At 41.7% G+C, this 27,113-nt stretch overlaps 1 protein-coding gene across 6 annotated transcripts in view; it reads right to left on the reverse strand.

Annotated features, from left to right (window-relative positions):
• Positions 1-18,802, reverse strand: part of LOC115787836 (uncharacterized) — a 64,903-nt gene extending 46,101 nt beyond the window's left edge. For 5 of the 6 annotated variants that reach the window (XM_030740580.1, XM_030740578.1, XM_030740581.1 and 2 more), the window contains exons 1-8: positions 18,576-18,802; positions 17,344-17,616; positions 16,050-16,340; positions 14,980-15,258; positions 8,609-8,641; positions 8,464-8,502; positions 5,735-5,767; positions 5,590-5,628 (exon numbers count right to left, since the gene is read on the reverse strand). In XM_030740580.1, coding sequence (XP_030596440.1) covers positions 5,590-5,628; positions 5,735-5,767; positions 8,464-8,502; positions 8,609-8,641; positions 14,980-15,258; positions 16,050-16,340; positions 17,344-17,616; positions 18,576-18,801 — 1,213 coding nt within the window. In that variant the 5' untranslated portion in view covers position 18,802. The remainder of the gene's footprint in view (positions 1-5,589; positions 5,629-5,734; positions 5,768-8,463; positions 8,503-8,608; positions 8,642-14,979; positions 15,259-16,049; positions 16,341-17,343; positions 17,617-18,575) is intronic. The other variant, XM_030740577.1, reaches the window with a different exon arrangement.
• Positions 18,803-27,113: the final 8,311 nt, after the last annotated feature.

Consider the following 27,113-nt stretch of genomic DNA (forward strand, 5'->3'; position numbering starts at 1 on the left):
CTGATTTCGCAGACTTTTTATCTGATTTAGTGCTCAGTTCAGATAAAATAATTATAGTGGGTGATTTTAACATCCATGTAGATGCTGAGAATGACAGCCTCAACACTGCATTTAATCTATTGTTAGATTCAATTGGCTTCTCTCAAAATGTAAAGGAGCCCACCCACCACTTTAATCATACTCTGGATCTTGTCCTGACATATGGCATAGAAACTGAAGACTTAACAGTATTCCCTGAAAGCCCCCTCCTGTCTGATCATTTCTTAGTAACATTTACATTTACTTTAATGGATTACACAGCGGTGGGGAATAAGTTTTATTACAGTAGAAGTCTTTCTGAAAGTGCTGTAACTAAGTTTAAGGATCTAATTCCTTCATTGTTATGCTCTTCAGTGCCATGTGCCAACACAGTGCAGAGCAGCTACCTAAACTCTGCTCCCAGTGAGGTCGATTATCTCGTCAATAGTTTTACATCCTCACTGCGTATAACTTTGGATACTGTGGCTCCTCTGAAAAGGAAAGCTTCAAATCAGAGGTGCCTGACTCCGTGGTATAATTCACAAACGCACAGCTTAAAGCAGATAACCCGAAAGCTGGAGAGGGAATGGCGTCTCACTAAATTAGAAGATGCTCATTTAGCCTGGAAAAAGAGTTTGTTGCTCTATAAAAAAGCCCTCCGTAAAGCTAGGACATCTTACTACTCATCATTAATTGAAGAAAATAAGAACAACCCCAGGTTTCTTTTCAGCACTGTAGCCAGGCTGACAAAGAGTCAGAGCTCTGTAGAGCCGAGTATTCCTTTCACGTTAACTAGTAGTGACTTCATGGATTTCTTTACAAATAAAATTTTAGACATTCGAGAAAAAATTATTCATAACCATCTCAAAGATTATTCTTCATGTTCGGCTGCTTTCAGCACTGCTGGTATTTGTTTTGACTCTTTTGCTCCAGTTGATCTTTCAGAGTTAACTTCAATAGTTACTTCCTCCAAACCAGCAACATGTTTGTTAGATCCCATTCCTACTAGACTGTTCAAAGAAGTCTTTCCAATTATTGATGCTTCAATCTTAAAAATGATCAGTCAGTCTTTATTAGTTGGCTATGTACCACAGACCTTCAAGGTGGCTGTAATTAAACCTCTGCTTAAAAAGCCATCACTTGACCCAGCTGTCTTAGCTAATTATAGGCCAATCTCCAACCTTCCTTTTCTCTCAAAGATTCTTGAAAGAGTAGTTGTAAAACAGCTAACTGATCATCTGCAGAGGAACGGTTTATTTGAAGAGTTTCAGTCAGGTTTCAGAATTCATCACAGTACAGAAACAGCATTAGTGAAGGTTACTAATGATCTTCTTAGAGCCTCTGACAGTGGACTCATCTCTGTTCTTGTCCTGTTGGACCTCAGTGCAGCTTTTGATACTGTTGACCATAACATTTTATTACAGAGATTAGAGCTTGCTATAGGTATTAAAGGTACTGCACTGCAGTGGTTTGAATCATATTTATCTCATAGACTCCAATTTGTTCATGTAAATGGGGAGTCTTCTTCACACACTAAGGTTAATTATGGAGTTCCACAGGGTTCTGTGCTAGGACCAATTTTATTGACATTATACATGCTTCCCTTAGGCAGTATTATTAGAAAGCACTGCATCAATTTTCATTGTTATGCAGATGATACTCAGCTTTACCTATCAATGAAGCCAGATGACACACATCAATTAGTTAAACTGCAGGAATGTCTTAAAGACATTAAGGCCTGGATGACCTCTAATTTCCTGCTTCTAAATTCAGATAAAACTGAAATTCTGGTTCTCGGCCCCACAAATCTTAGAAACATGGTGTCTAACCAGATACTTACTCTGGATGGCATTACTTTGGCCTCCAGTAACACTGTGAGAAATCTTGGAGTCATTTTTGACCAGGATATGTCCTTCAATGCACATATTAAACAAATATGTAGGACCGCTTTTTTGCATTTGCGCAATATTTCTAAAATTAGAAACATCCTTTCTCAGAGTGATGCTGAAAAGCTCATTCATGCATTTATTACTTCTAGGGTGGACTACTGTAATTCATTATTATCAGGCTGTCCTAAAAGCTTCCTGAAAAGCCTTCAGCTGATCCAAAATGCTGCAGCTAGAGTACTGACAGGGACTAGAAAGAGAGAGCATATTTCTCCCATATTGGCTTCTCTTCATTGGCTCCCTGTTAAATCTAGAATAGAATTTAAAATTCTTCTCCTCACATACAAGGTCTTGAATAATCAGGCACCATCTTATCTCAAAGACCTCATAGTACCATATCACCCCAACAGAGCACTTCGCTCTCAGACTGCTGGCTTACTTGTGGTTCCTAGGATACTTAAGAGTAGAATGGGAGGCAGAGCCTTCAGCTTTCAGGCGCCTCTTCTGTGGAACCAGCTTCCAGCTTGGATTCGGGAGACAGACACCCTCTCTATTTTTAAGATTAGGCTTAAAACTTTCCTTTATGATAAAGCTTATAGTTAGGGCTGGATCAGGTGACCCTGAACCATCCCTTAGTTATGCTGCTATAGGCCTAGTCTGCTGGGGGGTTCACATAATGACTGTTTCTCATTCACCTTATTTACTTTGTTTATACTCCACTCTGCATTTAATCATTAATTGATATTAATCTCTGGCTCTCTTCCACAGCATGTCTTTCTCTCCCCTCAGCCCAACCGGTCGCGGCAGATGACTGCCCCTCCCTGAGCCTGGTTCTGCTGGAGGTTTCTTCCTGTTAAAAGGGAGTTTTTCCTTTCCACTGTCGCCAAGTGCTTGCTCATAGGGGGTCGTTTTGACTGTTGGGTTTTCTCTGTATTATTGTAGGGTCTTTACCCACAATACAAAGCGCCTTGAGGCGACAGTTTGTTGTGATTTGGCGCTATATAAATAAAATTGAATTGAACTGAATTGAATTGAATGACTGGTACTGGTACTGTATGCTGAAGCATTTTTCTATAGGGGTTAGGGTTTAGTGGATCTTACCTGAGTCATTCTGCCTCATTCGCTCCATCAAGATTCCGATGTTGACCTTGAACCACTGCTCCTTGCTCTTACGGGACTGTGTGCCTCTTTCCCAGTAATCAGCAGGTAAACGCTCTCTCATCCACTCCTGCCTGGGAACTTTTACCCGTTTCTCACTGTCATAGTAGTCAATTATCCTGTCGTCCAGCAAACCCATGGCTGTGAACTGGTGGATCCCTGGGAGTCCAACAGGTTTGGAGAGTGCTGTGTAGATGTAAGTGAGTGAACGACTGTCTGAAAGGTAGGAAAACATAAAAGGATAAGACCTTCTCTCAAGCATAACATTATGACCACTGACAGGTGAAGTGAAGAACACTAATTATCTCTTCATAACACTCCTCCATGAATCACCACCTTATTGTGGTGGAGGGGTTTGTGTGTCTCAGTGATCCCAGGAGCTAGGTTGTCCAGGAGCTTTTGTCCCCTGGTAGGATTTCCCATGGAAAATTGTTCCTGAGTGAGGGGCCAGACAAAGACCAACCCTATAGGACAACCCCCTATGAAACACACATCAAAAGAACAGTTTTTCCTGACCAGTTTACCCTGATCGGGATAGAATTTCCAGGGCTCCACCCTGGAGCCAGGACTGGGAAGGAAGCTCAAGAGAGAGAATCTGGCAGCTTCCTGTGGTGCCCAGTCTGGCACAGCCCAAAGCAGAGACAAGGGCCTGAAAGAGCTGCTTCCCTGCGCTTTTGGGCCAAAGAACAGGTCCTGACTGTTGTTGGTGCTTACGCACCAAATAACAGTTCAGATTACCCAGCTATCTTGGAGTCACCGGGCAGGGTGGACTGTGTTCTGCACCTCCATTGTTGAGGCTGCTGCAAGGAGATGCAGTTGCAAGTTGCTTGGTGCCTGTCGTGGTGGTAATGCCTGACCCAAAGGTGAAGGGAGCCACCAAGCTGAAGAAGGAGTCCTGTTAGGCTTGGTTAGCCTGTGGGACTTCAGAGACAGCTGATGGTACCGGTAGGTCAAGTAGAACACGGCTTGGGCGGTCGATGAAGCAAAAACTCAGGTGTAGGAGGAGTTTGGTGAGGCCATGGAAAAAAGACTTTTGGATGGCCTCAAAGTGATTCTGGCAAACTCAGGAGAGGGAGCAGTGCTCTACTTACACGGTATATGGTGCAGGTGGTGTTCACGGGAAGAAAGCAAGTCTGCAGAGACAGTGTGATTCTTTGGGCAATGTTCTACTGGGAGACCTTGGGTTCTGCCATCCGTGTGGATCAGTGACGTGCAGTCAGGGGAGGCAGGTGAGTCAGTGCCTCCCCTGTCATCATGACAGGTAAAATACTAACAATGATGAGAGAAAATACATTTTACCACTTGATTTTTCCATAAAACTGTCTTATAGAATTATTTCAACACTTTAATGATCAAAATTGCGGAATTTAGGCACTGCCTGTTCAAACACATGGAAGAAATACGGCGAGCCAGGACAGTGCTGTGCCTCACCTCTGGTGGTGCTGTATCACATACGATAAATGAAGCAGGCGGTTGGCGCATGCCCGTTGCTGTCTCTCTTTATATCGCCAAGATACATGTTTGCTTACACATGTGCTGCACGTGCTGATGTTCCACAGTCTGTCTAATATACTGAATGAATGTTTATTCTTTGTGATCGGTCATAAATGCACGGTGAAAATACACAGGGTGAGGCAGAGAGGGCAGTGCTGTCCCAGCAGCAGGATAGGCAAATGGACTTCATTTTCAAATAAAGGTAAGATAATACTTTTTTTTAAATTTAATTAAAAAGAGAACCCCACCCCCACCCCCAAAACAAGTTTGACCTTACAATAAATATTTTGTTTTTCTTGCCATCATTGTTGAACAGTATGGACTTGATTAAAGCATAACTAATCATTAGCATAATTCAAATTGAAATATAAGCTTCTGTTTTGGGTTCATATATGTAAACTTCCAACTTCAGATGAGTCAGTGCCTCACTGCCACACATCATTGATGTGGATATTATGTTGACATGTACCACCTACCTAAAGCATTGCTGCAGACCATGTAAACCCTTTTGTGGAAACTGTATTCCCTGATGGCTGTGGCCTCTTTGGGCACCCTGCCACAGAACAAAAATGGTTCAGGAATAGTTTGAGGAACACAACAATGAGTTTCAGGTGTTGACTTGGCCTCCAAATTCCCCAGATCTCAGTCCAATCAAGCATCTGTGGGACGTGCTGGATAAGCAAGTCCAGTCATGTAAGCCCAAACTCGCAGCTTCAAGAACTTAAAGGATCTGTTGTTAACATCTTGGTGCCGACACCACAGCACACCTTCAGAGGTCTAGTGGAGTCCATGCCTCCATGGATCAGGGCTGTTCTGGCAGCAAAAGGGGGACCAACACAATATCACACTGGTCGTAAATAGCACCTCAAATTTCTCCTTTGGATATTTGTGACACCTGATATTCTCTAATTTCATCCTAAATAAACAGTACTGTCAATCTGTCCAAGAGTCTATTCAGTTTTTCTGTCTGTCTGTTTTTGTTAATGCTGTAATTAACAGCTGTTCTGGTAGAAATTTATAAAAATGCACTTACTTTTACTTGGTGAAGGAACAAGAACAACAGAAGATCCACCTGTTAAGAAACACAGTGTTAAAATATACAGATACAAAATGAGATAACTTAATACCAATCAATCTCAATAGAGGCAGTTCGAGAGAGAGAGAGCACAGAAGCATACTTGTTGGAGGAACAAGAACAACAGAAGATCCACCTGTTAAAAAAACAGAGGTAAAGAGAGAGTTGAAATATATGGCATCAAATTTTGCATGAACATGAAAGCAAGGATCCATCCAACGTTGCATCAGCTTTTTATCAGGGTGTTGCTGGTGTGCCATGGGGGATATTTTCTTGGCACACTTCACAAAGTTGTCACAAAGCCCAGACCATCTCAAACTGGTTTCTTGAACATGGCTATGAGTTCACTGCAATCAAATGGCTTCCACAGTCACCAGAAGTCAATCCAACAGAGCTCCTTTGGGATGTGCTGGAATGGGAGATTGTCATCATGGAAGCAACCGACAAATCTGCAGCAACTGTGTGATGCTGGTCATGTCAACATAAACAAACTCTCTGAGGAATGTTTCCAACCCCTTGTTTAATCTCTGCCATGAAGTCTATGAACCAGTGCAACCTTGTACTAGCAATATGAACCTAATATGAGGAAATTGCACTACCAGAAGGAAACCTTCAGGCACTCAGGACATCTACAAGTAACTTTGAACCCCACAAGCAAATGGGAACCATGAAGATGCCACGAGGAAAGCTGCAACTGCCAAGTACCTGCAGAGAGTACCTGCAGAGAGTAGGTGCAGAGAGTCTGTGCAGAGAGTACCTGCAGAGACTACGTGCAGAAAGCAAGTTCTGAAAAGTCAGATGAAGAAGGAGTCCTGTTAGGCTTGGTTAGCCTGTGGGACTTCAGAGACAGCTGATGGTACCGGTAGGTCAAGTGGAACACGGCTTGGGCGGTTGATCAAGCAAAAACTCAGGTGTAGGAGGAGTTTGGTGAGGCCATGGAAAAAAGACTTTTGACCTCAAAGTGATTCTGGCAAACCATCGGGCAACTCAGGAGAGGGAGCAGTGCTCTACTTACACGGTATATGGTGCAGGTGGGGTGCACGGGATAAAGCAAGTCTGCAGAGACAATGTGATGCTTTGGGCAATGTTCTACTGGGAGACCTTGGGTTCTGCCATCCGTGTGGATCAGTGACGTGCAGTCAGGGGAGGCAGGTGAGTCAGTGCCTCCCCTGTCATCACGACAGGTAAAATACTAACAATGATGAGAGAAAATACATTTTACCACTTGATTTTTCCATAAAACTGTCTTATAGAATTATTTCAACACTTTAATGATCAAAATTGCGGAATTTAGGCACTGCCTGTTCAAACACATGGAAGAAATACGGCGAGCCAGGACAGTGCTGTGCCTCACCTCTGGTGGTGCTGTATCACATACGATAAATGAAGCAGGCGGTTGGCGCATGCCCGTTGCTGTCTCTCTTTATATCGCCAAGATACATGTTTGCTTACACATGTGCTGCACGTGCTGATGTTCCACAGTCTGTCTAATATACTGGATGAATGTTTATTCTTTGTGATCGGTCATAAATGCACGGTGAAAATACACAGGGTGAGGCAGAGAGGGCAGTGCTGTCCCAGCAGCAGGATAGGCAAATGGACTTCATTTTCAAATAAAGGTAAGATAATATTTTTTTTTTTACATTTATTTAAAAAGAGAACCCCACCCCCACCCCCACCCCCAAAACAAGTTTGACCTTACAATAAATATTTTGTTTTTCTTGCCATCATTGTTGAACAGTATGGACTTGATTAACCCCTTAACTGGCAGCAAAAAAAATCACCTGAAACAACTACATAACACCCTCTGGTTATTATTGGCTCTGAACAACCCATTTCATAGCCTATTAACCGGCTGCGTCTGGTCCGCGGGCCGAATGAAGTGCATTTATATGGCAGGCTAGACCCGCCCATTTTGACTGACACCTCATTCGGCCAATCATGTTAAGAAATGGGTTTCCCAGAGCCAATAATACTCAGAGGGCATCACGTAGCTTTGTCAGGTGATTTGGTGCAGCCAGTTACATGATTGGCCGAATAACGTGTCAATAAAAATGGGAGGGTCTAGCCTGCCATATAAAAGGGACTACAAACGGCCCGTCACCGGGCCCTTGCCAGTTAAGGGGCTACAGCATAATTAATCATTAGCATAATTCAAATTGAAATATAAGCTTCTATTTTGGGTTCATATATGTAAACTTCCAATTTCAGATGAGTCAGTGCCTCACTGCCACACATCACTGATGTGGATATTATGTTGACATGTACCACCTACCTAAAGCATTGCTGCAGACCATGTAAACCCTTTTGTGGAAACTGTATTCCCTGATGGCTGTGGCCTCTTTGGGCACCCTGCCACAGAACAAAAATGGTTCAGGAATAGTTTGAGGAACACAACAATGAGTTTCAGGTGTTGACTTGGCCTCCAAATTCCCCAGATCTCAGTCCAATCAAGCATCTGTGGGACGTGCTGGATAAGCAAGTCCAGTCATGTAAGCCCAAACTCGCAGCTTCAAGAACTTAAAGGATCTGTTGTTAACATCTTGGTGCCGACACCACAGCACACCTTCAGAGGTCTAGTGGAGTCCATGCCTCCATGGGTCAGGGCTGTTCTGGCAGCAAAAGGGGGACCAACACAATATCACACTGGTGGTAAATAGCACCTCAGATTTCTCCTTTGGTTATTTGTGACACCTGATATTCTCTAATTTCATCCTAAATAGACAGTACTGTCAATCTGTCCAAGAGTCTATTCAGTTTTTCTGTCTGTCTGTTTTTGTTAATGCTGTAATTAACAGCTGTTCTGGTAGAAATTTATAAAAATGCACTTACTTTTACTTGGTGAAGGAACAAGAACAACAGAAGATCCACCTGTTAAGAAACACAGTGTTAAAATATACAGATACAAAATGAGATAACTTAATACCAATCAATCTCAATAGAGGCAGTTCGAGAGAGAGAGAGCACAGAAGCTTACTTGTTGGAGGAACAAGAACAACAGAAGATCCACCTGTTAAAAAAACAGAGGTAAAGAGAGAGTTGAAATATATGGCATCAAATATTGCATGAACATGAAAGCAAGGATCCATCCAACGTTGCATCAGCTTTTTATCAGGGTGTTGCTGGTGTGCCATAGGGGATATTTTCTTGGCACACTTCACAAAGTTGTCACAAAGCCCAGACCATCTCAAACTGGTTTCTTGAACATGGCTATGAGTTCACTGCAATCAAATGGCTTCCACAGTCACCAGAAGTCAATCCAACAGAGCTCCTTTGGGATGTGCTGGAATGGGAGATTGTCATCATGGAAGCAACCGACAAATCTGCAGCAACTGTGTGCCTGGTCATGTCAACATAAACAAACTCTGAGGAATGTTTCCAACCCCTTGTTTAATCTCTGCCATGAAGTCTATGAACCAGTGCAACCTTGTACTAGCAATATGAACCTAATATGAGGAAACTGCACTACCAGAAGGAAACCTTCAGGCACTGGGGACATCTACAAGTAACTTTGAACCCCACAAGCAAATGGGAACCATGAAGATGCCACGAGGAAAGCTGCAACTGCCAAGTACCTGCAGAGAGTAGGTGCAGAAAGCAAGTTCTGAAAAGTCAGCTGAATGGGAAGGACAAGATTTGGGCAGTCAGGGCCTCTACCCTGCCAGTCATCAGATACCATCAGATATACAAATGCATGTGTGTGTGTGTGTGATGCACAATCAAACACACTGAAGCCACTGCTCTTCTAACGTGGAGCTAGTGACTATAAAATGTAGACCTTTCTATCTGCCAAGTGAATTTTCTGTCATCCTCATCACAGCAGTGTATATCCTGCCCAGTGCAAATGCCAGAGAAGCCCTAAATCAGTCATACTCATCTCACGGCCCGCGGGCCAAATCCGGCCCGTGATTGGCTGGTGACCGGCCCGTGGCCATTTCTTGTAATTGCTCAAAATTAAAATAATTTACACGTTTTCCCTTTTATTGTGTAACAAATGCTGAATAATTCCCCCTTGTGTTCACAAAGGGAACTGTCTGTAAGACGAGTCCTCTGAATCATTAGTTTGTACACGGCCCTTTAGGTCCCAATGATTTGGGCCTTTAAGGTAGTGAACAGTTTGCGCAGGTCAAGAATCACTGTTGATCTGCGAGGAAAAGACGTGTCCTTAAATGAATATCTTGGCAAAAAATGAGTGAGGTTAGTAAGCGGAGAAAGGTTGACGTCGAAAACAGACAGTTTAATAACAAATGGACAGATGATTTTGCATTCATTTTGCCACCTCATGCCAACGCAAAACCGTTGTGTTTAATTTGCCAAAAGACAGTTGCCGTATGCAAAGTTGCTAACATTAAGCGGCATTACGAGTCAAAACATGCTAGCTTCAGTGCAGCTTTCCCGGTTGGTAGCATTGCACGAAAAGACAAGACTGAGGCCTTAAAGTTGTCTTATGCTACCACATCAACAATCTTGACGACTTCCACTACTGCTGCTGAAAAAGCCACCGCTGCTTCACTGTGTGTAACCTGGGAGCTGGCTAAAAAGGGCAAGCCATTTGTGGACGCTGAGCTTTTGAAAGTGTGCACTTTGGGAATCGTGGAGGAGTTGTTTGCCGGTGACAAACACAAAGAGGACATCGTTAACCGCGTGAAGCAGGTTCAGCTTTCGGATTCAACGGTGGCACAGAGACTAGAAACTTTGTATGAGGACAGTTTTTCTACTTTACTTGCTGAACTGAAGTGTGTGGATTACATGTCAATAGCTATGGACGAGTCTACAGATGCAACAGACACTGCACAGCTGTCCGTGTTTGTGAGGTATTTTAACGGGGAGCTTTTCAAAGAGGAGCTGCTGTGCCTTTTTCCCATCAAGAGCAGTGCAACAGGTGAGGCCATGTACAATTCTATGAAAAGTTTCTTTGATAAGAATTCTCTGGAGCTGGATAAAATCAACCTCCTTGTAACTGACGGTGGGCCATCTATGATAGGACGAGAGAGGGGCTTAGCATCACGTCTCATAGCGGACCACCCCACAGTTAGTTCACTACACTGCATCATTCACCAGACGGTGTTGTGTGCCAAACTGTCTGGTGAAATGAAAGGAGTGATGGACACAGTGATCAAAATTGTAAATCACATTCGCTCAACTTCAAGTTTACAGCACCGGCTTTTCAAAATGCTACTACAGGAGCAAGAAGCTCAATATTCAGACCTACTACAGCACAATGATGTCAGATGGCTGAGCAGGGGGCGAGTCCTACAGCGCTTCTTTGCACTGCGCAAAGAAATCACAGAATTTCTTTCCGGTCAAAAAACAAAGAAAGCAGATGAGTTCTCTCAGTTTATGCAAGATCAGGAATCTGTGGCTCTGGTTGCATTTCTGTGTGATATCACTAATCACTTGAACCATCTTAACCTGCAGCTCCAAGGTGGGGATTCGGATGTGGGAGAGCTCTTTGAAAAAGTGAGCGCTTTTCAGACAACCTTGGGCGTATTCGTGACGGACATAGAGGGGAAAAAACTTCACTTCCCTACCCTGCGTGATGTTCCTACAAATGGGATTGTGCTGTCACGAATGGTAGCACTGTTAAAAAATCTGTCAGAGAACTTCAGATCGCGGCTTCACAACTTCAAAATCCCACAGCAACTGCTACTGTTTGTGCGCAACCCGTTCGCCGTTGCTGTCACCGGGAGCTGCCCAGCAGAGGCAAAAAACGCTGTGCCTGCTATCAGTGAGGGCGCTTTCCAGCTGGAACTGGTCCAGATGCAGGCTAATGATGTCCTAAAAGCCAAGTTCAGAGAGGAGAGACTGTGTGAATTTTGGGCACACTCTGTTCATCAGTATCCGAACTCTAAAAGACTCGCTATATACATTTTGACAATGTTCGGATCCACTTACATATGCGAGTCGGGGTTTTCAGTGATGAATCTAATTAAGGACAAAAAGCGCAATAGACTCACCGACTCACATGTCAACCATATTGCCTTGATCTCTCAGAAACCAAACTTCAGTAAGCTCTCAAAGGAAATGAGATGTTACCTCACATTAAGCATGTAGTCAATAACTAATAGTATGTGATGCATGAAGAGGTTAAAACATAAACATCTGATTACATACCTGTGCTGTCTGTTCCAAACTTTAAAATAACTGAAATATAGTAAAGCAGCTTTTTAAAAAAAATTGTATTTCTGAACTTTTCCTACATTTGGTGGCTTGCACTGTGCAGTTATGTGTTTAATATATTTTATAAACAGCTTTTACACCAAAAGAGCTGAAATATGTTCATTCTATGCCTAAGAATTGTTAATAATCATTTTCATTTTTGAATTTGTCCAATATTTGCCTGCATAATAGGAAACGTTCCAGCTATGCTGTTCAAGATGGTTCAAAATATATCTTGCTGAATTGCAGTGGAGCTAATAAAATGCATCAAAATATGAGCACAAGCTATCAGTCTTTTTTAAAGTTTGCTCATTTTATATGAATGTAGTTTAATGACTGGCCCTCGGCCACTTCTCATTTTCCAAATGTGGCCCTCGGCTAGATCAAGTTGAGTATCCCTGCCCTAAATGTTCTCCACCACTCCATCAGTGAACTGCAATCTGCACATCCAGAGCGAGTTTTCATTGTGGCTGGAGACCTCAGTCAGACCAGGATGAAAACTGTACTCCCTCACTTCCACCAGTATGTGAAATCTGCAACACACTGGATCAGGCTTACTGCAACATCAAAGAGACAGCACCCCACCCCCACCTGGGCTCCTCTGACCATAGATATACATACATTGAAGGGGTGGCCTGTTGCTGTGACATGTCAGCGTGTTCGCCATATTGGACGTGGCAGATCTGCGCTGAAAACGAAGTGAATGGACTGAACTTCATAAAGTGCCTTTCTACAAAGTTCTTCAAGTTAATGCGTCTTATTCACACATTCAAATATGCACTAATATATACTGGGAAACTGACAGGTACCAAAAATAACTTTCTCTGATAATCCAAGCATGATTAGGGTACACCATCAAACCAGTGTGTGTATTTCTAATGTTTTTATGAGTGTTTACAGCTTCCGATGATAAATGTCTACAATAACCAGATCCTGACATGTAGATACAACATATGTGGGTTTTCTGAACTTAAAACAAGCATTTTTATATTCAGTGATATTTTATCAATTTAAGGATTATTAATGACATAAAGACAAAAGAAATTCCATGTATGTCCTGGCTGCTAGCATCTTGCACCCTGCTGTTATGTGCTGGATTGTCTCAGGGGCATCTCTGCACAGCCTGCACCTGGGGTCTTGCCTGGTGCAGTAGACCCCAACCTCTGTCAATCTTGTGCTCAGAGCTCGTTCCTGTGCTGCCATGATTAGTGCCTCTGTGCTGTCTGTCAGTCCAGCTTTGTCCAGTCATTGGTAGGATTTTTCAATATCAGCCACTTCTTCTATCTGCAGGTGGTACATGCCGTGCAGAGGCCTGTCCTTCCATGACTTCTTAGGACTTACCTTACTCTCTGCAGGTACTTGGAAGTTGCAGCTTTCCTAGCGGCCACTTCATTGTTCCCATTTGCCTGTGGGATCTCAAGGTACTTGTAGCTATCTTTGATGTCTGCAATGTTGCCTTCTGGTAGTGCAATCCCCTCAGTTCTGACTACTTTTTCTCTCCTAGTTACCATCTGACTACACTTCTCCAGTCTGAATGACATTCTGATATTGCTGTAGATCCTGGTGGTGTGGATCAGTGACTTGATGTCTCGTTCACTCTTAGCGTACAGCTTGATGTCATCCATGTAGAGGAGGTTGCTGATATTTGTTCCATTCTGGTATCCGTAGCAAGTCTTGTTGATGACCTGGCTGAGGGGATTCAGGCCTATGCAGAACAACAGTGGGGACAGAGCCTCTCCTTGGTAAATCCTGCACTTGATGTTGACTTGTGCACTTGGCTTGAAGTTGGCCTATAGTGTTGTTCTCCCACTTAGTTCTTGCCCGGTTGATCTTATATAGTTCTAGGCATTCCAGGATCCATGTGTGCAGCATCGAGTCATAGGCTTTCTGGTAGTCAATCCAGGCGGGGCACAGGTTGGCCAGTCTGGTCTTACAGTCTCGAGTGACTGCTTCATCTACCAGTAGCTGATGTTTTGCTCCCCTGGTCCTCTGCCAATTCCTTTCTGGGCCCCGCTCATGTATTGTGCCACGTGCCTGCTCATCCCTGACAGGAATTTTCATGTTGTGCTGAGGCAGGTTATGGGCTGAAAGTTGGATGGGACTGGTCCCTTCTGGGGGTCCTTGGGGATCAGGCCCGGCCGGCCTTCAGTCAGCTATTCTGAGTGTGTCTTAGCCCCTAGCAGCTGGTTCATTTGTGTTGCCAGGTGCTTGTGGATTGCAGTTAGCTTCTTTAGTCATTAGGTGTGTATCATGTTAGGGCCTGGTGTTGTCCAGATCTTCCAGAAGTGGCCAAAGTACTGAAGTTCTGTGCTTAAGTAGAAGTACATGTACTTGTGTTAAAAACTACTCTGGTAAAAGTTAAAGTACTGGTTCAACTTCTGTACTTAAATAAAAGTAAAAAAGTACCGGCTCTGAAATCTACTCGAAGTAAGGAAGTAAAAATAGCTCTATGGAGGACGTTTCTACCTGTTTCTTACATCTTTCTCCATCTGAGTGAAGTTATCGCTCATTCTTTGCTCTCCCTGAAATACAGCAGCTGTTCTTTTAGCTAGAAGACACACTGTGTGACAAATTGCACACACTTTTTGTGCTTTATGTTTTCTGTCACTCATTTTCCTCACAGTTCCGGCGTGCAGCTTCTATGTAAAGTGCAACTTCCTCCAGCCTTGTTGGGGTGCTTTTCTCATATTGTTCCCCTGCCACTGAGAGTACACCTTGGATGGTTCGGTGGAGAACATCTGGTTTATTCTTCTGGCTTCTATCTGTCTCGTATACCTTTTCGGGCAACTAGCCAAAGCTGTGAGTCTTTGCTTGGCAGTTTCTAAGGGTCAGGTATGGACAGCCTGTTGTGTAGTTGTGGTAGGCATAAGTAGACTCAAGATGAGAACTGGGAGATGCGAGTGCAGCACTACGGACTATATATATATATATATATATATATATATATATATTTGTACTCTGCACTACACTGTATGACTGCTGCTGTTCCTCCAAAAAGAATCTGAGCCTATAGCAACGCAATTTTATTCTAATGCGCACTGTATGCTGTAATTTTGAATGACAAAGTCTGTCTATGTCTATGAATTTCAGGGCCTGAATATATTAATAATGGATTCTGAATTCAAACATGGGTCCAAAAAAGATAAAAAAACAACAGAAGTTTGACAAAAACAATAATAAGTTTCTTACCCCAATTAATGCTCACATTCGATGCCTCATGAATGACTTCACAGCTGTATGCAGACAGGTCAGACCTTAAAACCTCCACCTGGTCTCTTCTCTGGAAGGTATCGTCTTCATTTTGACGAACTCCTGAGCTCATCAGGCCGTCCTCTCCAGCTAGGATATTCTCATTCTTCTTGATCCTCAGGACGATGTCTGCCGGGTAGAAGCCTGTGGCGAGGCACGTCAGCCTGACGTTTGTGTCCTCCATGGAGTTCTTTGCCAACAGGTACACCTCAGGTGGAGCTGGAAAGAGAAAATGTGAAGAGCTCAACACACAACAACTATCTCTGTACCTAGACTGAATCAATCACAACTATTACTGAAAACAGACACACTGCTGACACTAAAACCAGCAACACATTTCTAATGACACATTCCAAACCCTGTTTTATGGACAAGCATTTCAAGTAAAAATATTACTGGATATTACAGGTTACAAGTCAAGTATTCTTTAAAGATAACCCCAAAGAGCTGTGGCAGACTTGTGACATGCTAGCATTTAGTTTAGTTTTTGAGTTCTACACAAAAGTGTTTAGCATCTGTAGTCTCTGAGTTTTGCACGTGTCTGCTGTTTCTTCAGCAGCATCTGATCACACCGCCAGGGTACCGATGGACGATGATGTCGGGCCAATCAAAGAACTTTAGAGCTCATTTTCTCACTGATGCATGAAATTCTTGCCATGCTATCGTTTTGTGTTGCATGGTGTGCATGGGCACACACACACACAGGTTTGTGCCTGGACTTCTGCATGGTTTGAAATCAGAGTGTGTGTGTGTGTGTGTGTGTGTGTGTGTGTGTGTGTGTGTGTGTGTGTGTGTGTGTGTGTGTGTGTGTGTGTGAGAAAGAGAATGGTTATATTACAGTGACATTACATAGAGTGACCAAGCACTTGGAAAGGCACTCGTTCATTTATCTCCTCTTTGTAATTTTGTTTCCACTGGGTAAATATTATTAAACCATAATTACACACAAAGCCACCACTTTAAAGTCTCATAATAATAAAAATACAGAAAACATTTGGTGTCATTCATACAGGTGTTTCCTGGGTGTTGTTCCTCATAAGTCACAAACTTGCTCAGCCAATCAATGCACTCATTCTCCAGGTAGCCCTTGGTGTACTCTGTCAGGACCCGGACACCATCCCACTTCCTCTTGGTGGGTTCTGCCTCCTTAATCGAGGCGACCCAGACCCCATTTTTCTCATCGAAGGACAGGAAGTCGTTTCCATCGTAGCTGTACATGTCCAAGCCACGGACATACTTGAGTGTGCCGTCAGGCTGTGTTTCACCCTCACAGCCGTGCATCCACTGAAGAACATGAAGGTCTGAAAGGCAGGAGAGTGAAATAAATAAATAAAGAACAATAAATTGGCAAATACAAATTCAGAGGCAACAAGATGAGGTATGTGAAACCAGAGCATGAATCAAATCATTAAACTTCTTGATTTAAGCACATAAGCAGGGAAAACTCTGATTTCAAACTGAAGCAATTTTCTTTTTTTTTTTTCTTTTTTTTAATAAACCTGTCCTGTCTGGCAGCTTGAGCAAGCAGAATGATGGTCTGAATGCTCTATTGTTCCAAACACATTTACTGTCAAGAGTAGCTCTATAGAGTCTCTATAGGCTCCTCTAGTCTTTCTTTCTTTCTTATTTACATTCATATCACTTTCGCATTGCAGGAGCTGACAGTTGTGGAGGGGCAGATTAGGTTGATTAGAAGAAGAAGAAGAAGAAGAAGAAGAAGAAGAAAAAAAGGGGGTGTTTGGGGGAATAGAAAACGATGCAAACAACCTAAGAGCACAAGTAAAACATGATGTGTCACAAACTACTGCATCTGTAACAAAACACATTCAAGAAACAAACAGCACCTGAAAGAGAGAAAAACGAAAATGGATGCAGTTTGCTGTGGCAAAGGGCAAGAGCCTCAGGAAACCAGAGGCAACAGGGAGCCTACCTTGTCAGACGCCGGCTATCCCAGCACAAACTTGGACCATTCTGCAAACTATTGGCTAGGAAGCAGTGATAAAGCCTGTCCCAGCTGTCACAGGGTGAGAGGCGGGTTACGCCCTGTACAGGTCACCAGTCTGTCACAGGGCTAACACAGAGAACTAAACCCCAGTAACTGCATGTCTTTGGACTGTGGGAGGAATCCGGAGTACCCGGAGGAAACCCACACAGACACGAGGAAAACATGAAAACTCCTCACAGAAAGGCCCGGGCCAAGGTGGAAGCGAATTGTACAGTACCAGACAAACGTGTATCCAAATTTTTGACTGATACTGTATGCTGAAGCATTTTTCTATAGGGTTAGGGTTTAGTGGATCTTACCTGAGTCATTGTGCCTCATTCGCTCCATCAGGATTCTGATGTTGACCTTGAACCACTGCTCCTTGCTCTTACGGGACTGTGTGCCTCTTTCCCAGTAATCAGCAGGTAAACGTTCTCTCATCCACTCCTGCCTGGGAACTTTCATCTGATTCTCACTGTCATAGTAGTCAATAATCCTGTCGTCTAGCAAACCCATGGCTGTGAACTGGTGGATCCCTGGAAGTCCAACAGGTTTGGAGAGCGCCATGTAGATGTAACGGAGGGAATGACTCTCTGAAAGTCACACAGGTAGGAAAACACATCTGACTCGTGTTTAGGATGAGCTCTTATCTATTTACTGATTACTCTGAAGATAAGGTGGTGAGTCAGGTATGGGTAAGAAAAAGCTTTACATGCTGACCAAAACTGCGTTTCTGCTGTGTAAAGATGACTGTCACATACTTGACTAAACATAAAGCAGTCCTGTCTGTCTAAAAAGATCATGAACAGGCTACAAACACTCCAAAATTCCACATTAAGTGTGTGTGTATAATAATAATTAAAAAAGAAAAAACACTGTCAATGGAGGTCCAACATGAGGTTCGAGATGAAAACAGGAGGAGAGTTTTAACGCAGCTGCACTGACTCGCTGATAATGGTTAATGCAAACCATGACATTTGGAGAAAAGAGGAACTTAAAACTAATCATTTATATCCAACTTCAATTTCCCTCAGTAGATAAAGTTTTCCATCTGCTGTCTGCATCCATGAGCTCACCTTAAACTTCGTTTAGTCCAGTTTAGTTCTAGAAACTCAGGTCAGACTCATTGTCACTAAAAGCTTCACATAATCTCCAATAAGATGCCAGCATTAACATCAGTGTGAACCAACATATGATTACTCACTCATATTCACCATTTTACATATGACAAATAACATACTAACATCTAACTGGTAAAGACTTCTGCAGATTCATGGGGGGATGGGAAAATAAGAAGTATTGGACCACTCCCTCATCTCAGGATGAACTAACCCGGAGTTTCCGTGGGTACAGTTACAGATTGTGAACATCTGAGCAATAAACTGGTTTTTTCCTCTTTGTTTTTACGCACCATGTGTGCACAGCACTGTCAAAGCGTTAAAATGGGTCAAATTAACGATCCATCACAAAGTAAAATAAAACCATCGTATGAATTTTAAACAGCGTCACTTTTTACTTTCACTTTGAAGCCGCCTGCAGGACAGTAACTCACCGCTGTTTACCGTCAGCGCATTTCCCAAAAGGACAAGAACTGCGATGAGGAACATCCTGGGTCCAAAGCAGAACCTCTTCTCGTTCAGAAAGCCGCTTTTTTCAGCCTGTTGGAGCGGGTTTTCTCTCCGTGTCTGCCTGAGACGAAGGACTGCTCGCCTGCTGCCTCCTCCTCCTGAGTGCATGAGATCAGCTGGATAACGGTTTCTTTTGTCCCCCAACTTCATTTTCTACAAGTTCACATGCAACGGTGCAAACCGTGGAACTTTATATCTACTTAAATTTTTATTTTATTTTTTAATTCTTGGAAATTTTAGAGCCATTTAACTCTTTTAGTTCCAATTTATCCAACTAAAGACTACATTTTAAAAATTAGTTTATTATAATTTTATTTTTATTTTGCACCTTTGTGCCTACTTATAGGAAGTAGCCTGTTCCTACTGAGAGAAAAGGTAGGAAGGAAAAAAGATGATTAGAAATGACAGAAGAATGGCAGCACGTCATGTCTCCTGTGTGTGGCGCTATTCTCTCACAGCTGTCTACTCATCTATCAGACTCAGTCTAAAGCAGACCTGGGTTCAGTGTTTGAGGGCTCATGATGGGTCTGTGATGCACTTAAACGGGGAAATTGGTCAGTAAATTTGTCTCATTCAAGTGGTGAAATGTTTGTGTCTATCATTTGATGATGGATCAGTTCCTGTGTCAGTTCTTATAGTAATTATAGTACTATAATTAGCTGTAATTATAGTGGCATAGAAACTAGCCAAATGACCCTGTTTTAAAGTTTACATAGCCGAGATCTTAATACCGTGTATCGCCTCCTTTAACATCAATGACAGCTTGAAGTCTTGTGGTAGAGGGGATGAGGCACTTTATTTGCTCAGATGTAAAACTGCCTATTCTTCTGGGCAAAACACCTGCACTTCCTGTAAATTCTCAGGCTCTGTCGCATGAACTGCATGTTTGAGATCTTGGCTCAATGACACCGAGGGCAGGAGACTCCAGGACCTTCACTTTTTTCCTGTTGTATCCAATGAGGTTGGCTTAGCCTTGTGATTTGGATCATTATCATGTTTGCACATCCAAGTGCGTCCCATGTGCAGCTTCCATGCTAATGAATGCACATTTTCTTTCAGTATGTTCTGATAACATGTTACATTCATCTCACCATCAATTTTGACCAGGTTCCCTGTGCCTGTGTGGCTCACACAGCCAAAACATCAGCGAACCACCTCCTTGTATCACAGCGGGGGTGATGAACTTTTCATCAAAGGCCTTGTTGACTGACTCCTGTCCAGATGTAGCATTTATGGTTGTGTCCAAAACCTTCAATTTTGGTCTCATCACTCCAAATAATTTTGTCCCAGAAGTTTTGAGGCTTGTCTCTGTCCTGTTTGGCATATTGTAAGCCGGCTGCTCTGTGTGCCTCCTTACTGTGCACCTTGAAACAGCCACACCACTCAGAGTCCTGTACATCAGCTGAAGTTATTTGTGGATTTTTTGTTGCATCACAAACAATTTCCTGGCAGTTATGGCTGAAATATTTTGTTGGTGTACCTGAACATGGCTTGGTTTTAACAGAATTCCTTATTTTCAACTTTAATTAGAGTCGAACACTGTTGATTGTCATTCTCAAATCCTTGGATATCTTTTTATGTCCTTTTCCTGTTTTATAAAGTTCAGATATCTTCTCCTGCAGAGCCTTTGTCTCTTCTCTAAAAGGTGTTGTCATTATTTGACCAAACTCCTGAGCTCATCAGGCCATCGTCTTCAGTTAGAGCACGCTTGTTCCTTCAGCTCTTTTAGGTGAAAACTTGTGGCGTGGCACATCAGAACATTTGTCTCAACCCTGGAGGTCTCTGCACACCCGTATACCTCAGATGGAACTGAAGAGAAAATGTACAGTGATATGTACAGGGTGGCTCAACTCACACATGATAACTGTGATGTTCCCTTAATACACTCATTCGTAGGGCATCACAACCACAACTGTGAATTCAAACAGGAACAATGCTGATGCTGAAACTTGTAATGCACTTGCAGTCACACATTTTTCCAAACTTTTTTGGTCGGTATAAACATACACAGTAAAAGAATGGATCACAGATTTTCTCTAAAACATTCTGTGGAAGAGAATGATGCATCAGTCAGAAGCATTTCAACATCCAATATGATCAGCTTTGTTATTTTGATGAACTGGCCCTTTATATAGATCAACGCCACTTTGCATGTGAGAGGAAACAGCATTTCTGTTTCAGCTGAACAACACAATAATAACACTTTTAACACCTTTAATTTAATAACACCACATTTAATATATATATATATATATATATATATATATATATATATATATATATATATATATATATATATATATATATATATATATATATATATGAACTGTGGGCTCAGTGGAGGGCCACCAGCTGCCCTGGGGCCCCTGAGGAGATGCTGGAAACACACAGTGTGTGTGGAATGGAATGTTCAGAACTGATGTTATAATGTAGCTACTCTGCAACATTCTATAGAACCTGTCTCATAAAGAGAGATTCTTTAGGTTGGAATGATTCAATGAACATCAGATACTTTTGAGAGCTACAACAGCAAGCAGTTTTTTAAGTAACTTTTTACAGTATAGGACAGATACATCTCTGAAGTTTGTTGGTAAGTATTTACAGAAGCAGCTTTGAGGTCATTTAGATTTATACAGTGGAACATTTCAATAATACACTTGACTCTTTTCATCCACAATTTATGTTTCTACATAAATATTTTCTTGAAATATTGTTGTTGGCTGTTTGCCTTCAACTTGAACAAAAAGTGTCAAAAGTTCAGTTTGAATATATATGTATATATATGTATATTTATATGTATACATATATATACATATACAACAAGCTGTCCATACCTGAGGCCTTAGAGACTGCCAAGCAAAGACTCAGCCACAGAGAAAATAAACCAGATGTTCTCCACTGAACCATCCAAGGTGTACTCACAGTGGCAGAAGAACAATATGAGAACAGCACCCCAACAAGGCTGGGGTGCTGTTCGAGGGCTACAAAAATGACAACCGGCATAAAAGCGAGGAGAAGAAAGAGGAAAAATGAAGATCAAATGAAAATTTCAGGCTTCCAATTAACAAAAAACTCCCAGCATGAATGGTAAATACCAGCCTTCATGTATTTTGATACACAAATTGAAAATTTTATGCAAATTTTAGGGCTGCAACGATTCTGTGAGTATTTCAATTTGATTTAAAAAAATCCTCGACACAAATAAGTTCAGTAACAAGTTGCAGAGTTTTTTTGAGTTTACTCAACAAACAGAGAACTTTATGTTGGCATTTAGTTGACACAACATGTACACAGTTCAAAATCTTAAGTTGACAGAACTTTATCATTCAGACTTTTGAGTTGGCTCAACTTATTTATTTCTCTCGGGTCAGAGTTGCCCAACTTTTCTCCAAGGTGAAATGCTGAGTTGGTGCAGATTATTATAGTTGTTGGGTCAACTTAAAGTTTCTCATGGAGGTCCAGTCTGTTATACTATTTAAAACATGACGTTAGCTCAGTTTGTTGCAGTTGTTGGTCTCACTCATTGTTGTTCTCTCACAGCAAGTTGGCCTCACATAATATTACAGTGTGATTACTCCAAAAAATTAAAGACACAAACATTTCATTTTAAAAACCTTTATTTACTTTACAAATTTGAAAAACACCAAGAAAAAAACAGATTAAGAACAGACAGTTAGTTAGTTCTTCCTCGATCCTCTCGTCCTGCTGACATACTGACAGAACACACTTTTCTAGTTTGCATTTTTAATGCAAACAAAGAGGAAAATAACAACAATAACACAGTTTAATAACACAACATGATAAATTGTAGTGCTAAAAACGTCACTTCAACAAAAGTTAACAAGAAATAAGTTCAAATATTCAAAAAGTTAAATTGTAAAATGTTCTAATAAAGCTATCAAGTAAACAGTAAACAAGCTTCAATAACAATGAAAAGTTAAAGTAAATTATAAGTCAAACAGACTTAAGTCTATAGAAGACAGATCTGCATGCAGAGGAGGGATCTGTCAGCCTCAGCTGTGAAAGCAGATCAATGGCTGTGGGTTCAAAGGGTTGAAGTTCACAGGCCACTGATGTGGATGGAGGCGACTCCACGACAGTAGCCAGTGCAGGAGTCTGAAGGAGGAAATGAGGGCTCCTGAGGCTTTGTGGCAGGAAGGAGGGGATCGAGGTTTTCCAGCACTGATAGAAGATCCTCTCCAGTGTCACCAAAGAAGCTCTCCTCTCTCTGGGGTTGAATGGGTCCAGCTTTAGATTCTGCAGCACAAACAAAAATGCAGTGAGTCTCCTGAGACTTTTAAAAACTCCTTCAAGACAAGATGTTGGTTCTTAAACCTGCAGTGAGCAACATTTAATGGAAATATTGAATAAATTTGATATGAAAGTCAGAGCGAGGTCAGGTCTGTACGTCAGTTGTGTTGTTTTGGAGGACACTTGTTTTGTGATGGTGCTAAAGTTGACAGTGTTGTGAACATGTAAAACAAGCTTCTCTTGTTTTAATTTGAATGTTCAGAGTCACTCAAACTGCTGAATGAGTCTCAGTGAGGCGTAAAAATATGTCACAAATATATTTGTCATCTGTTGAAATGCACAGAATTTATAGTCTTGGATCTGATCCAGTAAGATTCCATTTGTTTTCATCACATTCCACATGAAGAAAATCCCTGTGATTCCCAGAAATCTGCTCTTACCTGTGCTGCAGGTGGACCTGCGGCTCCTCCTCCTCTTTTTGCCCTAAAAACAAACACATCAGACTTTTCATGAGCTGATACAAGTTGTGCAGTGACAGTGTTTCCTCAGCTTCAGTGCACTGATGTGGACATGTATGACGTATATGTTTTCACTTTGGACATACGTAGCTGTCCTTGTTGGACCGGTGTGGATGCTTTTGAGCCCGGAGCATTCTTTGCTGCTCGGCCTGCTCGTAGTCTGTGGCCTGCTGGTCTTCTGACAGCGACTTCCACTGTGGACAGAAGACCACACTGTCAGCATCCACACTGCTGCTACACATAACTGCAGGACAGCTGGGACACAAACACCAGTATGAAACATTTATAAATCTATGCAGAGTTACACACTTACCCTCTCTCCCATGACCGCATTCACTGCTGCGCTCCCACTGATCTTCATTTGTGCCTTCACCTTCGACCTCTGCTCTTTCAGGAAGATCATGAGGGCATTTGGAGGCTTCTTAATGTACTCGCCTTCCTGCTCGTCCTGACGCTTCCTCTTTCTACAGGCATAAAACACAGAGTAAGAGTACGTGTTACCACTGTGTACAACTGTGAACAAAGTATTTTAAAACTATGAGTAAAGCTGTATAGCTGAATCAAAGCTCCATTAAAGGAGGCTCATTACAATAATTAATGCAGGCACCTGCAGATAAATGACAGATAGCTGCAGATCATGAGCCACTCCCACTCAAAAAGAGTCTAAAAGCAGCAGAGCAAACTTACTTTGGAGTGGGTGTGTTGAGTGGAGCAGCAGATGAGGTGAAGTCACACACAAACACACCGTTCCTACACCGATACAGAGACAGATGTGCGATAAGAGAGTTTATGAAGATACAGATGTTCAGCAGCTGTGTTCACATGTGTGTTTGTGTGTTTTACTTACAGTACTCCAACAAGACGCAGGTACTGCAGCATGCTGTCAGGAATCTGCAGTATGGAAACACAAAAACCACAGAACAGGTGATCACACAAGATGCAATAGTATCACCTGTCCACCAGATGGCAGAATTTACTTGTGTATTTCTTTATTTGTTTAAGAGGGACAACACATATTGACAAACATCTGTAACAATGTAATAATGCCAGATTATAGCCTTAAGGCTAATTTCCATCCGTAGTCCTCCTAACAAAACTAATATCACCTCATTTAAAATATACGTACATGCTTAAAAAAATTTACATCACTACATCATCATCATTAAAAAAGACATATTTCAACATCATTACATACCAAAAAACAAAGCAAACAAAATTTCATCCACATTTCATCATAGGTAAATAAATAAATATAAATATTTCATTTCCCTAATTTCAATCAATGAAATAATTAAAAAAAAAATTTTTTTTCATTATCATTACATCATCATCATTAAAAAGGACATATTTCAACATCACTACATACCAAAAACAAAACAAAACAAAATTTCATCCACATTTCATCATAGGTAAATAGATAAATATAAATATTTCATTTCTCTAATTTTAATCAATAAAATAATTACAAAAAAAACAAAAAAAAAAACACTGCGTCTCTTTGAGACGCAAGCACTGAAAGTGAACATGTGACATCTATGAGATGAAAGCACATGTGGAGGACTGAAAGGTGAATGATCATAATGTGCCTGAATGTTTCTGCTGAGGCTCACAGAAGGTCAGTAACGTGTGAGAACAGGAGCTTACTGGGTCTGCAGGAGCAGCAGGAGGAGCAGTGGCTGATGTGGGGATGGTGTGGACAGGCCACTGATACAGCAGGGTCCGTGGAGGGATGGAAGAAGTTCAAAATCCATAATACTGACACTTAGTGCAGCATTTCAAAGAGCACATGATGCTATCAACACCTATGCCCTGCCAGTTGATACACAAACAGTATCAGAAACGTCAGTGATACATGGTGATATGTTATCAACATGCAGTGTGAATTTTACATTTTTATAGGAGAAAATTCTGAAACTAAATTGCTTGTAAAAATTAAAAAAACATAAACTAAAACCAGGATGGCCAAAATGAAGTTTATTGAACTACGTCAAAATAATCCACAATCTGATTAAACCAAAAGATAGAAAAACATTTTTATTTTAAAATTCCAGAAACGCAGAACCCGATTTTTCATAAATCTTCTCCCTGGCAGGAGTTTTTGAAAAGCTGTCTTCAGTGATCCTTAAACAGCATTTATGTGTGGCTGAAAGGCCCAAATGCACTGAAACAGCTTCGTTTACCAAAACACCCACGTATGTATGGATGGAGCTGTTACTATTTTCCCTAACAATAAGCCCTGGATCACCAAGGAGCTCAAGGAAGCCCTCAACAAAAAGAAGAGGATCTTCTGCATTGGCACTGAACATGAAAAAAAGAGATCAACAAAGAAGTTAAACGAGCTATAAAAATTGCAAAACGAAATTATAAAAATAAGATTGAAGAACAATTTACACACAAGAATCTTCATTCAGCTTGGCACGGGCTCAAAAACATGGCTGCTGTGAATACCGTTACCATCCATGACACTATCCAGGTAGATGGAAGCAGCCCTGAATCCCAATCATCCTTTTTGATTACAATGGAATTTTCCTTTTGTACCGTATTTTTTGGACCATAAGGCGCACCGCATTATAAGGCGCAATATCAATGAAAGGGTCTATTTTCATACATAAGGCGCTCCGGGTTATAAGGCGCATGATAAAACATATGTAGAGCGAAACAAGGTCAGGTAAGTCCAACTTTATCCAACTCATTCACAATAACTAATATTGTTCAGTTGTAACAAATACAGAAAAATACACAAATTTTAAATCATTCATCTTCCACAAATCCATCAAATTCCTCATCTTCAGTGTCTGAGTTAAACAGTTGGGCGATTTTGGCATCAAGTTCCTTTTCGTCATTATCCGAGTCAGTCTCGTTGTTGTTACTGTTTTGTTTTGGTTACGGAACACAGCAACCATTTAATTGTTAATAAAAGGGCAACTTTTGTTGGCAATCTCTCGCCATCTCCTTCAACGTCTTAACAGACGCTACAATATGTTCTTTATTAATGAGGGTAAGAACAAGTCATTTCTTCATTTTATATAGAAGCCCTTCATAAATCCTGTGCACCTGTCTATTTACCGATATCAGCAAAGAAAAAATATTAGTATAATAGTAAATAGTAAAAATAATAGTAAACCACAGAAAACGATGATGGATTTTATTCTACATGGTCCTGGGCCAGTGGCCCAGTGTTTTCTTGTTGTTTTATTTTGGTCTGTGGTTCTTTTCTAGTTATGTTTGGTGTCAAGTCTTCGTTTCTGTGCCCTTGTCCCACTTCCTGTTTTATTTTGGTATGTCTGGTTTCTTGTGTAGTGTATTTGGTTTTGCTTCCCCTTGTCTCGTCCCTGTAGTGTTCAGCTGTGTTACCTGCTGTTTCCACTTTCCCTGTTATCCCGTGATGTATTTAAGTCCTGTGTTTTCTTTGCTTGTTGTCGTGTCCTTGATGTTGCTGTGCCAGTGTGGTCCTGTCTTCCTTGTGTTATGCTCTTCGTCTCACCCCCAGAAGGATTTTGTGTTTTGTTTCTTTTCTCTCTCAATAAACACCTCTTAAGTAATGTCTTTTTCCGGAGTCCTGCATCTGGGTCCATCTCTGCCCGTCACACCGCCCGACATGACACCTGGCCTATTTTCATCTATATTTGTGGTAATCTGGCGATCAGCGGCCGGTGTTGTGCCAAAAAGTGATCGTCTGCCAAAAAGTGATTT

Source organism: Archocentrus centrarchus, chromosome 11 (genome assembly GCF_007364275.1).
Source record: "Archocentrus centrarchus isolate MPI-CPG fArcCen1 chromosome 11, fArcCen1, whole genome shotgun sequence".
Classification (NCBI taxonomy): domain Eukaryota; kingdom Metazoa; phylum Chordata; class Actinopteri; order Cichliformes; family Cichlidae; genus Archocentrus; species Archocentrus centrarchus.